A 17,738-nucleotide genomic window follows, 5' to 3' on the forward strand; every position below is an offset into this window, starting at 1 on the left:
ATTTTCTGTAGCGGGATGTGGGTTTATAGGGGAATAGGGTGGGGAGTAATTTAATAATAATTAATTAATTAATATATGTTTTTAAATATTTATAACTAATTAATTGGCAAATAATTAATATTAATTAGTTAATTAATTAATATAATTTGGTACATATTTTAAATTAGTAATTAATTGGTAATTAAATAATATTAGTTAGTTAATTACATTATTAGAGTAATTTATTTATATATATAATTTTTAGTTACTGTTAATTAATTAATTGGGGAAAATGATATTAATTATTAAATTATATTAATTACAGCTTATGTGCTAATATATTTATTTTATTGTTATTGTTAATTAATTATTAATTGCTAATTAAATAATATTATTTACCTTTGGGTTAAGGAGTATTTTTAGGGTTCAGGGTCATTTTTGGGTTTTTGGGTAAAGGGGTATTTTTAGGGTTCAGGGTCAGTTTTCTGTTTTTGGGTAAAGGGGTATTTTTAGTGTTCAGGGTCAGTTTTCAGTTCATGGGGAAAGGGGTATTTTTAGGGTTCAGGGTCAGTTTTCAGTTCATGGGTAAAGGGGTATTTTTAGGGTTCAGGGTCAGTTTTCAGTTTTTGGGTAAAGGGGTATTTTTAGGGTTCAGGGTTAGTTTTCAGTTCATGGGTAAAGGGGTATTTTTAGGGTTCAGGGTCAGTTTTCAGTTCATGGGTAAAGGGGTATTTTTAGGGTTCAGGGTCAGTTTTCAGTTCATGGGGAAAGGGGTATTTTTAGGGTTCAGGGTCAGTTTTCAGTTCATGGGTAAAGGGGTATTTTTAGGGTTCAGGGTCAGTTTTCAGTTCATGGGGAAAGGGGTATTTTTAGGGTTCAGGGTCAGTTTTCAGTTCATGGGTAAAGGGGTATTTTTAGGGTTCAGGGTCAGTTTTCAGTTCATGGGGAAAGGGGTATTTTTAGGGTTCAGGGTCAGTTTTCAGTTCATGGGTAAAGGGGTATTTTTAGGGTTCAGGGTCAGTTTTCAGTTCATGGGGAAAGGGGTATTTTTAGGGTTCAGGGTCAGTTTTCAGTTCATGGGTAAAGGGGTATTTTTAGGGTTCAGGGTCAGTTTTCAGTTTTTGGGTAAAGGGGTATTTTTAGGGTTCAGGGTCAGTTTTCAGTTCTTGGGTAAAGGGGTATTTTTAGGGTTCAGGGTCAGTTTTCAGTTCTTGGGTAATGGGGTATTTTTAGTAAATTAATTATTAATACTTATTGTTCAGTACATATATATTATATCTTTACTGTATATATTTTTATTTATTAATTTTAAACATTATTAGATACTTTTAAATATGTATATTTTATTTATTAGTGTTATATACTTACTTTTACATTTATATATATTGAAAAAAAATCGATATTTTTAACATCGATATTTTTTACAACGATATTATTTTTTCGATATTTTTGTACTTACCATGTTGTAGATAGGATGTCGATATTTTTGCCCTCGATATTGTTGACTCGATATTCTTGTAGGTCGATATTTTTGTAGTCGATATTCTGTCATAGATCCCTAAAAAACGTATGTATGTTTTAATTATGATGAATGATGTTCAGCTACCCCCAGTTACATGCAGCTGTAAATGCCAAGCCGTCAGCATCCCATGAAATATAATATGGTTTCCCTCTAATGCCGTGCAATAAAGGTGCAGTCCATGCATTACAGCTATTATACCAAGGGCCACTGGAATTATGTGATTGTGCGGCCGCAGCGATTCAGCCTAATTAAAGAGTTGCCGCATTTGCCACACAATCCATTCAGTGCCACATAATCTGCTGATTTTAACAAAAAAAATGATTTATTCAAAAGGTTGAAAAGTGACTAAAAAGCAGCGACAGGTGTTGCCACTCAGTCGAAGGCCCTTTGTAAAGCTGCACTGGTCGCCTTTTTGTTGCTTATCTTTATATTTAGGTGATAAACTGGTTCTAATGAGGTGCAGCCACTGATTGACTATTTCTCTGGACAACATTTATGGTTGTCAATGATAAGGAGTACTAGATTCTACAGACTTTTGTCAGGAGGGGGTCCTTATCCCTAAATTATTTTGATGGGGGTCTCGGCATCAAAAAGTTTGAAGACCACTGGGATAGAAGGATTGGCCCATCTGTCCCGTTTTGAAGTGGTTTGCCGCGTTCCTTCACACCAGAGCTCAAAGAATCACGGTCAATCAAGCCTTTTCGGGCATTACTCGTGTCTTGACTGGAGTACGCACGGATCCGCGATTGCACCCACGTTATTCAACTTGTTCATGGAACCCCTTACTGAAATTCGGAAGCACTCAAACATGCATTACCTCATGCACGCTGACGATACACACTTGTACCTGAAAATCTCCATACCGAAGATTTAAAAACTCTCAACTACACCCTACTGGAAACCCAAAAATGGCACACCCACAATCACCTTATGCTCAACGACTCAAAACAGAATTCCTCCTGATTGCCCAAAGATTCACTCTGTCCCCCTAGAAGAATGGCTCAAACAACTCCGATCGCCCCTGGCGCCGCGGTAGCCGCGGTAGCTAGATCTGGAGGAGACGCGAGGAGAGGACGGCCGCGGGCAAAATGGCGGCCGGAGCGCCGATGACCTCAACTATCTATGAGAGGTACGCTGACGGGCTGACGGGCGAAATCTGAGGAACGCAGGGGCTGCCTCTATCTGAAGATAGCCTCCGGGGGCCTCTGTAGCGGCAAAACACCGGGGGTGGCCACGGCTAGAATCTGCCTTCCCCCGCCTGCCTGACCCTAAAATGGCGGCCCGGTGTGACTCCCAGCTAACGATCGGCGCCTTTGCTTGCTTTGCCTGACTATCTGGCCCCAGCGTTTGCTGCCTCTCCCAGGGGCGACTCCGCAGGCTCTCTCTGTGGCTCTTGCCTGCGGGGGTGAGCCCTCTTCATGGATCCCTTGGCGGTGACCCTCGCCTGCATCTGCGATCCGCCGGACGTTTGATCTGCCACCCGACGACAACATCCCGGGAGGTAGGATCGCTGGCTGCTCGCTGTTTCCTAGCGGTGCCTCCCGCCAACATAGTGCTGCAGAGGCTCCCCCTCGCACCACCCTCCCTGCAACTCGCCTGGACCTTGGATGGCGGCCGCCAGTGACCGCAGAGCGAGGATGACCACCACTGCTCTTAACATGGTTAATGACCACCAATGCATGGTTAATGACCACCAATGCTCTTAACATCTTAACTCTTAAACTGGTTCCCTGTTATTTCCACGCATAAGAATTAAGATGGAAATATTGTGCTGTGGGAATTTATGACCTTGAGAAAAACTTTCAAAACAACGAGGTTTCCTGAAGTCTGTCATGTGACATGACCAGTGCGAGCCGCCTAAATCCAAAATACTAGACTATCACCAAGCGCGGAGAGAAACTTGGAGACAGAGAGCTCACTTGATTGCTGCTGGGTTGGAGATTTCCGTCATGACTTCAAACAAATTAGTTGTAAACGGGCAGCTGAAATTCCAGGAGCCTAGTCCCGACAGCTCGACGATTTCGGAGGGCTGGAAGAGGTCCCCCGCTACACGGCGGAGGAGGGCACTGGACATCGAATGCTGTCTTATGTAAAGCGCTTTGATAACCTAATTGGTTCAAGATCCTGAAATGTGCAACGTAACTGATTCTATGTAAACTGCTGTGATAACATGTAACGGTACTAGTGCTATGTAAAGCGCTCTGATAACCTAATCGGTTCAAGTTCGCGCTATAGAAAACTCTAAAAATAAATAAATAAATAAACTTACGGCGCTCAACTGCACTCCCCACGTCATTGACTCCACTGGATCACTAGGTTTAATGTCGGATAAACACCTGAATATGCAAGATCATATCAGCACAGCCACCAGGGAAGCCGATTACCAACTGAACACGCTAAGGAACATCCAACCCTTCCTGCCCCGCGATGACTTTCAGTTATCAGTCCAGTCCCTGCTCTTCACCTGCTCAGATTACGGGGGTGCTCGTCTTGCAGGCTTACCTGAAGTAATGCGGGCTCCAATAAGGGCCTCGTTGACCTCAGCTGCGAGGCTCATCATGGGATGCAGAAGATCCGACCACATTACACCTGACCTGATACATCTAAAATGGCGATGTGACAGCATCGCAAGTTGGCTAGCTGCTCCTAAGACCCCTAGCAGCAGGGCCTCTTACGTGTGAGTTAAATGCTCACTGCTGACATCTGAGTGTGGCGGTCAGATCTAGTATGTCACCAACAGATGTCAGCAGGGAGCGTTTAACTTCCAGTTAATGTCAGACAGCACATGTACTGCTCGCTGCTCCTAAGACCCGTAGCAGCAGGGCCTCTTACGTGTGAGTTAAATGCTCACTGCTGACATCTGAGTGTGGCGGTCAGATCTAGTATGTCACCAACAGATGTCAGCAGGGAGCGTTTAACTTCCAGTTAATGTCAGACAGCACATGTACTGTAATTCGATGAGTGCCCGCCTAATCTCACCCATCATAACAAATAATGCATTCTGTCTTCCTGCTTAGAGCACGGACATTGAAGAGCAGAGAGCAGAGCATTCCAAGCGGTGCGAGTGCTCAGCCAATCTCTGCATTCCGCAAAGGTGTAAATTAAATGGCGTATTTATGAATGTGTTGCATCGCCCTTGTGCCACGCAATGTGGCACAAGGGTGACGCAACTACTAAATAAGATTTATCCCGCCACGGAAGGCCACCTTGCGTGGTTGTGCATGGCTTCGTAAATCCAGAGTAATGCAACGCAGTGGAAATCGCTGCGTTTCTCTGCCCCGGGGAGGCGTTGCCTGGGTGGAGCGCGGGTGTTCCCACGCATCCACATGTGGATTTGGCAGACTCTCAGATTAACTATCACTGGTTGACCTGGGAATGTGTCCAAATGCGGCGTCCCCCCAGGTGAGGCGTAATGAAATATCTTTATTTCACCTCATCACTTCTTCTTTCCATTTGTGCTGCAGCAGCACGCACGGAAAGAGGAAAACGCCTCTCACAATTGTTTTTGTTTTTGTGCAGGAAGGAGGACCTTCCTGCAGAAAAACACTCCCGCCTGTAACGCAGGCAGCCTGGCACCAAGGCGCAAGGGTGCCTGTGTTGGCGTTAGGCAGCAGTTTGTGCACTGGATAAGGATAGGAATGCGCCATAGAATGTTAAATACGATGCAGTCCTGCCCTTTCGAAGCTTGTGCGATGGGTGAAAATTGGATAAATGTGGCTCTAAGTCTCCCCCGCCCGCCCCATTGCTAACGGCTGTAAGTGAGGTAAACACTCATCCCATTCCTGCTGGAGGACACCCTCGCCTTAGCGGCAATTCAGAGTGTGGCCTGCGGGGGGCAGTGCAGGCGTGTGGAACATCTAACCTCCACAGCACCCAGGACGAGACACCTGGGTCTCTTCAGAGCACTCAAAGAATGAACGATAAAAAGAGAAGGGGTCGGAGTCCAACCAGTTTTGACACGTGTCCAGGGACCAGCACCCCGCACTCTCTTCAAGGCATATTTACAATGGCTTTATCTCTGCTTTTTTGGCTTAAAAAGCCCAAAAAAAGTGGCGATAATACTATCACCCTATTTACAAGAGGGTGCTAACATGCATAATCGCATGTTAGCACCCATTTTCCCAACGCCTCCCTTTGCATCTCTAATGAGATGCTTAGTGGGCGTCACTGGGCGAACCCCGGATGGACTACCTTGCAAATATCGCTGAAGTTCACATCGCAATATTTACAAGGCTGCCCCAGCATTTTAGCACATGTTAGTTTTTGGAGAAAACTGCTGTTTTCTCCAAAAACTAATGTCTGCTAAAGTGCAGACTTACCCATCCCTGACATAGGGGGTGGATTATGCTGATACAACCCTGTGGGGCGTATCAGCAAGGTTATCACCGTTTTGCAGGGAACATCGCTGGAAAACCAGCAATGTTCCCTGCAAAAGGACGATAACCTCGCTATCTCTGGAATGATTATAGCCCTGGAGAAACGCGCTTTTAATAACGCGCTACCAGGGCGATAAATTCCAGAAATAGCCTGCGATAATAAAATGATCGCTATCGCTGGCCGTTGATAATATGCCCTTTCCTTCGGTGACTTGTTTGTTTAGAGGAGAGGATGTACCCTTATGGCTAGAGCGCAACATCCTGTGATCCTGGGCAAATCACTGAATCTCCCCGCGCCCAACAAGAAATGAGTGTGTCCTTGTGTAAGGTAACTGGTGCTCATCTAAAGCGCTCCAATACCTTCAGGTCGAGTTTGCGCTATATAAATCTGCAAGAAAATGTAAAGCAAAAGCTCTGCTGAATACTTAGTAAAAAAAAAAAAATACTTAGGGGTTTATTTACAAGTGCCTTGTGCGACCAGTAAGTCACTTTTTCCCATTTCAAAAGTGACGCACCGGTGGCGCAAGGACCTTGTAAATAAGCCCCTTAGTTTTCTGAATTGAAGGTGATTTGTAATGGCAGGATGCAGAGGGATTTAATGTATTTGGGATTCCACCGGAAGCCAGTGATGGCCCGCCTGTGCTCATGTGGTATTTTAGGGGCACGCGACATTATGGCGACCAGGTCCTGTAATCTCTGTAGCCCGGTGAGGAGGAGTCAGTCAGATGACATCACAGGAGCTGGTCTCATCTCTGGTCCATGATCTGTCCAGAGGAGGTGAGACCAGGAAACTTTCCCCGGGAGAGACCACAGCATCGACCAGAGCCTGAGGGGTGACAAGGAGACGAGTTCCAATGAATCCCCAAGTTTCTTCCTTGCTGTGGGGGTGCAGGGGCAAGGCATAGCTTCGCAGGTCGTTGGAAAGAGATAGATTGATTGGGGCCACCACCACCTCTAGGACAAAACCTTCTGTTTTCACTCTGTTTAGAGAAAATAAAATCTATCATCCAATTGTGAGTGTGACTGAGAGACTCTGTTAATTGAACCACCTTCGCCAGGCTGAATTTTTTACCGGAGTTTTATATAGCGCAAACTTGACCCGAAGGTATCCGGTATTAGAGCGCTTTACATGAGCACCAGTTGTGTTTCAGGACACATTCATTTTTGTTAGGCACGGGGAGATTAAGTGATTTGCCCAGAATCGCAGGATGTTCAGCGTCCTTGCCGAGACTCAAACCCGTTTCCCCAATTTCGAGGTCGACCGCTCTAGTCGTTGGGCCAACTCCTCTCCCCAATTTTTGAGATTTCCCAACAAGCAACGCAGTGTACCCAACTGGAGAAGAATGGGTGGGCTGGGGACCCCGGGCACGCTCATGGACTGACTTAGAGGTGCTAGCTTTTAGTAATTTAGAAAAATAAGGCCATCGGCGAAGGGCCTCAGTGACATGATCTGGACAGCGTTCTCCACCCTAAAGCAGTTCTCCTCACAGCAATGTCAGGCAGACAGAAGAAGAAGAGCTGACATAGTAGTAGCCGAGACCCACCAGCAGACCACGTTTGGAAGACGAGAGAAATCATGGAGAGCAGACGAGGTGAGCGCAGAGAAATAATACAAAAAGCTGCAGAATACCAAGCAGCGGAATGACACAAGGCACCTACAACTCCATGAAAGGAACGTTTGAAACTATATAAAGCAAAATAAATCTTGTACACTGTGAGAAATTGAGTTGTTGGTTGAGGGAGTTGGGAACCCTTCTCAAGCAACAACCATACGCTTTGTCAAGGTAAACCACAAAAGACAATAAGTTAACTTGTGTTTAACCCCCTGGTAGCTTGGCACAAAAGCAGTCAGGCTTAACTTAGTAAAATGGTCACAACAGGACCAGTGGATAGTGGTAATTTAACCTGACCACTTGCTCAGAAGGGTAGCTTTCCTTCACCCCTGGATCATCAGGAGGGAGGGTTAGTACCCTTGGGATCATATTATTGTGAGTCCTGATGAAAGCCGAGGTATTACATTTTGCCAGCTGAAACATGTCGACGGTTTTGCAGAGTGGAGGGGTTGGTGTCTCATTATAAGTTCCCCATACCACCATCCACTGGTCCCGTTGTGACCATTTTACTCTGGACAGGGTACCCAATATTAAAATTGTAATAGGGACTCCCTGGTACCAGTTTTAATCACTGTATCTGCACATATGATCACCTGTGTTGTTTTGTCTCCCCCCTCCCTATTGCTTCACCTCCTTCATTGGTCTGGGCTGAGGTGTATTGGTGTGTTACACAATTTCCGTATATATTTACTAATTAATTAATTAAAATTAATGAACAACTAATTATTCATCCATCAAAAATAAATTACTTTCCACCCTTTACACATACAAACACCACAACACACACCTAAAATTAATTACACAATTAGCACAATTAATTACCAATTAACCAATTAAGATGAATTAATAACCAATGATTAATTAATAATAAATTACTTTACCCATTTAACACTATAACATCTCAATTAATCAAATAACACATAAAAAATATTCAATACATTTTATATAAATAAATTATTTCCCACCCTATTCCCCTCTAAACCCACAACCCGCTATGGAACTAAAAACGCAAAATTATGATAAAAAAATATTAAAAACTACTAAAAAGAATTAATTAATTTAATATAATGAAATTACTTCCCACACTATTCCCCTACAAACCAATAACCCGCTACGGAACTAAAAACGCAAAAATCAATTAAAAATGAATTACTACAAAAAATGTAACACATATTACAAATACAAACAAATCTTATACAAAAAAACATACATCACATATATGTAAAATATATACTAAAATACATACCATTAATAAAAAATCGATATTTTTAACAACTATATTTTTGCTAACAATATTATACACTTTTTTAACATTGATATTACTTACCTACATTCGATATTCTTGATCACGAGAATTTCTATGTCTATATTTCTGACCCACAATATTTTTTACTCGATATTAGTGTAATTCGATATTTTTGATTCAATATTTTGTCTCTGCACCGTCTTGGAGAAAAGCGTCTGTGATCAATGGGTTCCGCCTCCAACTGAAGAACTGTTCTAGTTGAGAATACAGCTTGGAGGCGAAAATATTAACTTTGCAAGGGACGATAACCAATTTAGTCAGTGAAACACTTGTGGGTGCGGCTTCCAATTGCTGCTGTCTCTCAGGTATCTGGAATTCCAAAAGACTACCATATTTTGCTGGCGCAGACTGTATTTTGCCACCATTGAGCTATGATGCTGCGGGCAATATTGCCAAAATCCTTCTGCTCTCTTCGCTAGCAACCAAGATCTCATCCAGGGGCTTGTTGATATAACAGCTGCTGGGACTTTGTCCATTCTCAACAAAAGACAACAGCTCGCTTTCTCTGGAGATAAGGCCCGATGGGCAAACAGGTCCACCAGGAGTTCCAGGCAGTTCATATGTAGGATGAACTTCTGAGTCAACCATCTGCCCCCGGTCGATTTCTGACTGCAACTGGCTCCCCAGATGCTGGCATCTGATTCTATCACCAAGTACAGCTGTACAAATCCGTCAATTGACTGGCCAGTCTGGACGTAAAGAAAGCGATTGTGTAAGCTCTTAGTATGTGTTGAATATCACTCGCATCCATCACGAACCTGGCGTCCTATCCGCTATGACAGTGCTCTAGCCTGGGGAGTACTCTTCTATCAGTGAGTGCAAGAAATCCTTGGCGTATTCTGTATCTGGTTCCGCTCAACTTGTTGATGTCGGTGACTGGAGATATATTGTCTATTCACAATAGAATACAGCAGTTGTGCTTTTTGGTTGATAAGGTCTTTATTGCAAACGACCCAGCTGGCAGCTCTAGGCAATCGATGTAAAGATCCAACTTGCCTCGTGTCCAACGCCCTCCCGTGGAGACATTTCCGCATCTGGCACCCCAGCCCCCTCTGCTGACATCGGATTTGATTACAGCCTCAGGTTATGACCAGAATACGGCCTTTTCAGTCCGAGCATCCATATGCTTCAGCCACCAATTCAGCTCCACTCTGGTGTTCCCTGAAAGGGGAATCGAATCAGTGTAGGTCGATCACTTCATTAGGTGTCAGATCTTCAGGCATGGTAGGGCCCTGTAGTGTAGAGGGCCCAGAAAAATCACTTGAATCAAGAATGCCAGGAGGCCAGCAATCCTGGCAACTACTCTCGACGGCTCATCGATAAGGACTGTTTACTCAAAGCAGATTTCAATTCATTTCTCGATGTCCCTTATCTTCTGGCTGGGTAAATGCAGCTAGGCTTTGATTGACTCAATCTGGAACCCCAAGAACTCTTTTGATCGAGTCGGTGTCAATATCAATTTCTTATGGTTTATAATGAAACCTAGATCCTATAGTAACTGAACAGTCCAAGAAAGATGCTGTATCGTCAGAGTCTGAGTTTATAATTATCATATCATCCCAGCAGACAATCAAATGCACCCCTTTCGCTCTCAGGGGCTCGACCGTGGACTTCATTAGCTGACGATAGGCTGAACGGGTAGGACAGGAATTCGTACCAGTGGTCTCTCTACTGAGACTGCAGGAATCGTCTGCGAGAGGCAAAATTGGAGCTGTTCAATAAGCATCTTTGAGGTCCAAGAGGACCATTAAGGGCCTTCTTCTCAAGGAAGTGGCGGTGAGAGCTGTTAACCTCCTGTCCCTTCCTGCACATAAACAACCCTAAAATGCCAGTTTGTAGCTTACGTGTGTGCTGCTTCATGCAGCACACATGTAAGTTACAAAACGGCATTTTAAAAAAAGGTTTGTTTATGTACAGGAAGGGACACCTTCCTGTACATAAACAAACCATGGCTTTTTTTGCACAAGGCAGCACACATGGAAAAAGCAAAAATGAGGAGAAATAAAGCATTTCTCCTCGTTTCACCATCTTAAGACCAGATTTTTCCTGGTTTTAATTTTGGCGCTGCCTCCTATTTACGCTACGCTTGTGACTAGGAGGTGGCTTCAAACTCAATGGGTGCTGCGGTGGAACGCCCACCACAACGCCCACTGCACGCCCCTTTCACCCTAAACATATCCCGTAAAATATGGGTTTCCTCCATCTTGAAGTGGCGGTAAATTATCCTCTGTGTCTGACATTTGGACCAGTCTGTGACACCCACCCTTCCTCTGCACTAAGAGGATGATACTGCAAACCCCCCAGTGATGAAGGAAGGAGGGGGGGAAACAGTCGCTTGCTTTTATAGCATCTCTTGAGTCTCTGCAGCTATGAAATTCGATTCTTGTTCAGAAAAAAGCTGAAGAGGAGCAAACCTTGGATTGGGGGTACCGGTGACCTCCATCTGAAACCTTGCACAGTATCCAACACCGAGCATCGTGTGTTATAGACACCCATTTGTGAAAAAAGGACTGCATTCTGCCCCAAAAATGAAATCACTTATTATAGAGGAATAAACTTACCGGTAAATGTTGCGCTTGTGGCGGGCTTCAAGGAGCCTCGCTAGGCCATTGTGTGAAATCTGCCTCTGGAGAAGCGCAGCCTGGTGGTAAAGCCAACCTCCTTGTGTGGGGGTACCAATGCCTCGTTGGGGACCCTGATGGGGCAGACGGCCTGGCGAATGACCTCAACTTCTCTCTGTCCTGGCAAAAAGGTTAGACTGAAATATCTTGTAATTAGCAACGGTATCTCCAAACTTACGTCCCGCTTCGGCTGATATGCAGTCCACCCGATTGGGATCGATTCGCATCACAACGGACTGCTTCCTTCGTTCTGTTGAGATCACACAATTAGCGCTCCCCCACAAACACAGGGCTCGCTGGCACCAGCCCACGAGGACCCCGGGGTCGATCTCCATGGCGGTTCTTTCGCCTCCCAGGCCATTTCCAAGATTCACACGTACACAACAGTGTCAGGAGCGTCCGACCAAAGGTACCTGCGGCTGAGCGCTATATTATCCTGTACGCAGTGCCAGGATCGTCCAGCCTAAGGCACCTGGGTCTGGGCGCTACCTTATAATGCAAGCAACAGTGCTGGGAGCTTCCGACCTGAGGCCCCTGCAACTGGGCCCTATATTACAGCCTTATAGCCCGCCGTAGTGGGCTATCCCGGCTATTAAAGTCCTGTTCCCGCGTTAAAGGCCTGAGCCAAAGGCGAGGAATTTTAACAAGGGATTGGGACTTTAATAGACCGTATAGGGGGAACAGTGTTTACAACGCAACTTTTACCACGCAGTACCTTTACCATGCAACTTTTACAACGCAAGTAGTTACAATGACGTGCGCTGGGGGCGCTGTAGGATAGGGAATAGTTTAATTTACTATCCAAAACCTTCCCTACTATCCACAGGGACTGGATTTGGAATAGTAAATTAAACTATTCACTATCCAACGCCCCCCAACGCAAGTCGTTGTAACGACTTGCGTTGTAAAACCTGCGTGGTAAAGGTATGCATTGCAAAAGCATGCGTAGAAACGACATACATCCCCCTTTAGCCCTGCTACGAAGGGCTATAAGGCTATTAGAACATTCTGCCACTAGAGGGCAGAATGTTCTAACAAATAAAACAAAGGCCTCTCGAAGCTCGAGCTCCAAGAGGCCTTTGTAAAATATTGGAATGTTGCTCTGCGGGCCCTTGTCTACAATGGAGTTCCCAACATTCCAATGTTCTAATATAATGTAAACAACAGTCCTGGGAGCTTCTAACCTGAGGCACCTGCGTCTGAGCGCTATATTATAATGTAAACAGCAGTGCTGGTAGCTTCCGACCGGAGTCACCTGCGTCTGAGCGCTATATTATAATGTAAACAACAGTGCCAGGAACTTCCGACCTAGGGCACCTGCATCTAGGCGCTATATTATAATTAAGGCTCCCGGTTTTCCGTTTAAACGGATTTTTGCATATAAATAAATCTTTTTTTTCGTCTGTATTTATAAATAGAAACGGAAAAATGCCAATAAACCTTTGCTGCTGTGTGCCAGGAGAAGACAAGCCTGTCCCAGTGCAGGACGGGGAGAGGCCTTATCAAATTTCAGTTGAGCCCATAACAAAGGTGGACATTAAGGGGCCACCAGGTCCCCTTTTGTTTAAGTATCCTGGCTGGAAGCTATTGGGGTTGGGGACCAGTGAGGAGGAAGACGCAGCCCTAGAAGCAATTGAGGGAAAACAAATGCGCACAGCTTGTCACTCCAAAGGCACTTAAGAGAGCCCTGCATTTGACTTAGTTCAGTCACTGGAGCAAAGAGATATAAACGCATTGTATGAATGTTAGATGTGTTGGTTTATCCCAGTATTTAAACTAATAACAATTTAAAATCTGCTATTGGATTTATTTCTTTTACAGCGCTATAGCCCTACTCGCCATAATGCAAGGTCTCAGAGCTCTTGACAATTAATCATATGTGTGTAAATAAAATGCATATGATGTGTTGCATAAGACAGTAAGGGTTACATTAGGAGGGCTGCAATTAACAAAAGGATATTTGTTAAAAGCAGTAACCCATTTACCATCTACATAAATCTATCTAAACCTATAACAACCAAGCGCACATTGCCCAGTAAAATAAATGTGGAAAAACACTAGCTGCATCTTTTGTTTTTACTTGCGGCAAAATAAAATGTGGATAAATACAGAAAAAACGATCAAAAAATAAATATGGATAAATACAGACGAAAATGTTAAAAAAATAAATACCATAAAACCGGGAGCCCTAATTATAATGTAAACAAGAGTGCTGGCAGCTTCCGACCAGAGGCACCTGCGTCTGGGAGCTATATGATAATGTAAACAGCGCCAGGAGCTTCCGACCTGAGGCACCTGCGTCTGGGCGCTATATTATAATGTAAACAAAAGTGCTAGTAGCTTCTGACCTGAGGCACCTGTGTCTGAGCGCTCTATTATAAAGTAAACAACAGTGCCAGGAGCTTCCGACCTGAGGCACCTGCATCTAGGCGCTATATTATAAAGTAAACAACAGTGATAAGAACGTCCGACCTGAGGCACCTGTGTCTGGGCGCTATATTATAATATAAACAGTTCCAGGAGCTTCTGACCTAAGGCACCTGTGTCTGAGCTCTATATTATAATGTAAACAACACTACCAGGAGCTTCAGACCTGAGGCACCTGCGTCTGGGCGATATATTATAAAGTAAACAACAGTGCCTGGAATGTCCGACCTGATGCACCTGCGTCTGAGCTCTATATTATAGCCTTATAGCCCGCCGTAGCGGGCTGTACCGCCTATTAAAGGCCAGCTCCAGTGTTAAAGGCAGAAGCTGAATGCGAGGGACTTTAACAAGGGACCGGGACTTTAATAGCCTGTATAGCCCTGCTACGAAGGGCTAAAAGGCTATTAGAACATTCTGCCACTAGAGGGCAGAATGTTCTAACAAATAAAACAAAGGCCTCTCGAAGCTCGAGGGGATTAAATCCCCTCGAGCTCCGAGAGGCCTTTGTAAAATATTGGAATGTTGCTCTGCGGGCCTTTACAGCCCCGTAGAAGCACGTAGAACCCCATTGTCTGCAATGGAACTCCCAACATTCCAATGTTCTAATATAATGTAAACAACAGTCCTGGGAGCTTCTTACCTGAGGCACCTGCGTCTGGGCATTATATTCTTATGTAAACAGTGCCAGGAGCTTCCGGCCAGAGGCACCTGCGTCTGGACGCTATATTCTTATGTAAACAGTGCCAGGAGCTTCCGACCTGAGGCATCTGAGTCAGGGCATTATATTATAATGTAAACAGTGCCAGGGGCTTCAAACTGTGGGTCAGAAATATAGACATAGAAATTCTCGTGATCAAGATTATAAAATGTAGGTAAGTAATATCAATGTTAAAAATATCAAAGTGTAAATTATCGTTTGCAAAAATATAGTTGTTAAAAATATAGATTTTTTTTATTAATGGTATGTATTTTAGTATATATTTTACATGTATGTGACTTATGTTTTTTGTATAAGATTTGTTTGTATTTGTAATATATGTGTTACATTTTTAGTAGTTATTAATTTTTTTATTTGAGTTTTGCATTTTTAGTTCCGTAGCGGGTTGTGGGTTTATAGGGGAATAGTGTGGAAACTAATTTCATGATATTAAATTAATGCATTATTTTTAGTCGTGTTTAATATTTTTTTATTATAATTTTGCTATTTTAAATCTGTAGCGGGTTGTGGGTTTATAGGGGAATAGGGTGGGAAATAATTTAATTATATTACATTTTATTTATTACTTGTTTAATTGGGATGTTATAGTGTTAAATGAGTAAAGTAATTTATTTTTTATTAATTAATCATTGGTTGTTAATGAATTTTAATTGGTAATTAATTGTGGTAATTGTGAAATCAATGTTGGGTGTATGTTGTGGTGTTTATAGGTGTAAAGGGTGGGAAGGGAAGGAAGTAATTTATTTTTGATGGCTGAATTAATAATTCGAGAGGCCTTTGTTTTATTTGTTAGAGAATTCTGCCCTCTAGTGTCAGAAGGTTCTTATATCCTTATAGCCCTTCCTAGCAGGGCTACACCGGCTATTAAAGTCCCGGTCCCTTGTTAAAGTCCCTCGCCTTTGGCTCGAGCCTTTAAATCGGGAGCAGGCCTTTAATAGCCGGTATAGGCTGCTACGGCTGGCTATAAGGCTATAATAAAGCGCTCAGACGCAGGTGCCTCAGGTCGGAAGTTCCTGGCACTGTTGTTTACATTATAATATAGCGCCCAGATGCAGGAGCTTCCGACCAGAGGCACCTACGTCTGGGCGCTATATTATAATGTAAACAACAGTGCCAGGAGCGTCTGACCTGAGGCACCTGCGTCTGGGCGCTATATTATAATGTAAACAGCAGTGCCAGGAGCGTTTGACCTGAGGCACCTGCGTCTGGGCGCTATATTATAATGTAAACAACAGTGCCAGGAGCGTCTGACCTGAGGCACCTGCGTCTGGGTGCTATATAATAATGTAAACAGCAGTCCCAGGTGTGGCCGCCCAGAGGTCTCTGCGTCTCAGCGCTATTGAAGGATGTAAACACTTGTCCCGGGACGGCTGGACACTCATGGACTCCAAGGCCACGGAGTGTGTAAACAGCAGCCCAGGGGTGGGGGCAGAGCGTTACCACCCCCCCCCCCCCCCCTCCTTCCCGGAGGACGCCTCCCTATCGATCGCTGTCACTAGGGCTTATCTCTGTCTGACTCAGCGCCTCTTGTCCAAGGCCCGGAGTCCAGGCGCTCCCCCGGCGCTGATCCCAGGCTCCGGCTCAGTCCCGGGTGCGAGGCCGGCGGAGGCGATGCCCTGCGCCACCATGAGCTTCCAGCGCCTCTATAAGGTCTTCTTCCCGCTCACCCTGGTGCTCGTGGTGCTGTACATCACCAGCGTGCGGCTCCGTGAGTACCGGGGGCTGGGGGAGGGGAGGGGCAGGGTGGAGGGGCCTCAGGCAGGGTGGAGAAGCCTCAGCCAGGGTGGAGGGGCCTCAGCCAGGGTAGGGGGGCCTCAGCCAGGGTAGGGGGGCCTCAGCCAGGGTGAAGGGGCCTCAGCCAGGGTGGAGAGGCGGTGGAGAGGCCTCAGCCAGGGTGGAGGGGCCTCAGCCAGGGTGGAGGGGCCTCAGCCAGGGTGGAGAGGCCTCAGCCAGGGTGGAGGGGCCTCAGCCAGGGTGGAGGGGCCTCGGCCAGGGTGGAGAGGCGGTGGAGGGGCCTCAGCCAGGGTGGAGGGGCCTCAGCCTCAGCCAGGGTGGAGGGGCCTCAGCCAGGGGCAGGGTGGAGGGGCCTCAGCCAGGGTGGAGGGGCTTCAGCCAGGGTGGAGGGGCCTCAGCCAGGGGCAGGGTGGAGGGGCCTCAGCCAGGGTGGAGGGGCCTCAGCCTCAGCCAGGGTGGAGGGGCCTCAGCCAGGGTGGAGGGGCCTCAGCCAGGGTGGAGGGGCCTCAGCCCGGGGCAGGGTGGAGGGGCCTCAGCCAGGGTGGAGGGGCCTCAGCCAGGGTGGAGGGGCCTCAGCCAGGGTGGAGGGGCCTCAGCCAGGGTGGAGGGGCCTCAGCCCGGGGCAGGGTGGAGGGGCCTCAGCCAGGGTGGAGGGGCCTCAGCCAGGGTGGAGGGGCCTCAAGCAGGAGTCAGGGTGGAGGGGCCTCAGCCAGGGTGGAGGGGCCTCAAGCAGGAGTCAGGGTGGAGGAGCCTCAGCCAGGGTGGAGGGGCCTCAGCCAGGGTGGAGGGGCCTCAAGCAGGAGTCAGGGTGGACTGGCTTCAGCCAGGGGGCGGGTTCGACTGGCTTCAGTCAGGGTGCACAGGCCTATGGGAAAATTAGGGATGTATACACGGCAGGAGGGGCTGGGCAAGGCCAGTCGCCTGCTAGGCTTCTGTCCAAAGAGTGACTGTCTTTGCCCCAGCCCCACCAGCCTTCAAGAACCATTGGGGGCCTGTGCTTGACATGTGATTAACTCTGCCCCTGGCCTACCTGTGTACAGAGGCATATTTCCGGGGTTACTAAAAATTTCGGGGGGTGTGGGGGGGATTCTTCCAGCAGTAGACAGTGTGGATTTGAAGGGGTGAAAAAACAACAAAGCCCCGTTAACAAGTGCATGGTCTTTTTAAGACTTGTGAAGCACTCGGTGCGACTGAGAAAAGCTGACACACGGGTGGAGGGGGGGGGGCTGTCGCCCTTTGAGCCCGATGGGCGTTGCGCGCCTGGTGTTTATCGACAAGTTACTTCCTGCATCCGAGCTCAGGAGGGTTAAAGGTCTGTTTGTCTGGCATGTAATAACCTCTGCCTTACGTTTAGTGGCGCTGACGTGTGTTCTTCCGGTGAGTGACTCTTCCCCAGCCCTACCGACAGCTACAGCTCTCTGCTGTGCTCGGGTTTTCTAGGC

General features: G+C 46.2%; 1 protein-coding gene across 2 annotated transcripts in view; it reads left to right on the forward strand.

Annotated features, from left to right (window-relative positions):
* The first annotated feature begins 15,957 nt into the window (after nucleotides 1-15,957).
* GLTPD2 (glycolipid transfer protein domain containing 2) overlaps nucleotides 15,958-17,738 on the forward strand; it is a 57,269-nt gene continuing 55,488 nt past the window's right edge. The window contains exon 1 of one of the 2 annotated variants that reach the window (XM_086946226.1): nucleotides 15,958-16,270. In XM_086946226.1, coding sequence (XP_086802352.1) covers nucleotides 16,174-16,270 — 97 coding nt within the window. In that variant the 5' untranslated portion in view covers nucleotides 15,958-16,173. The remainder of the gene's footprint in view (nucleotides 16,271-17,738) is intronic. The other variant, XM_086946225.1, reaches the window with a different exon arrangement.

Source organism: Lissotriton vulgaris, chromosome 12 (assembly GCF_964263255.1).
Source record: "Lissotriton vulgaris chromosome 12, aLisVul1.2, whole genome shotgun sequence".
NCBI lineage: Eukaryota > Metazoa > Chordata > Amphibia > Caudata > Salamandridae > Lissotriton > Lissotriton vulgaris.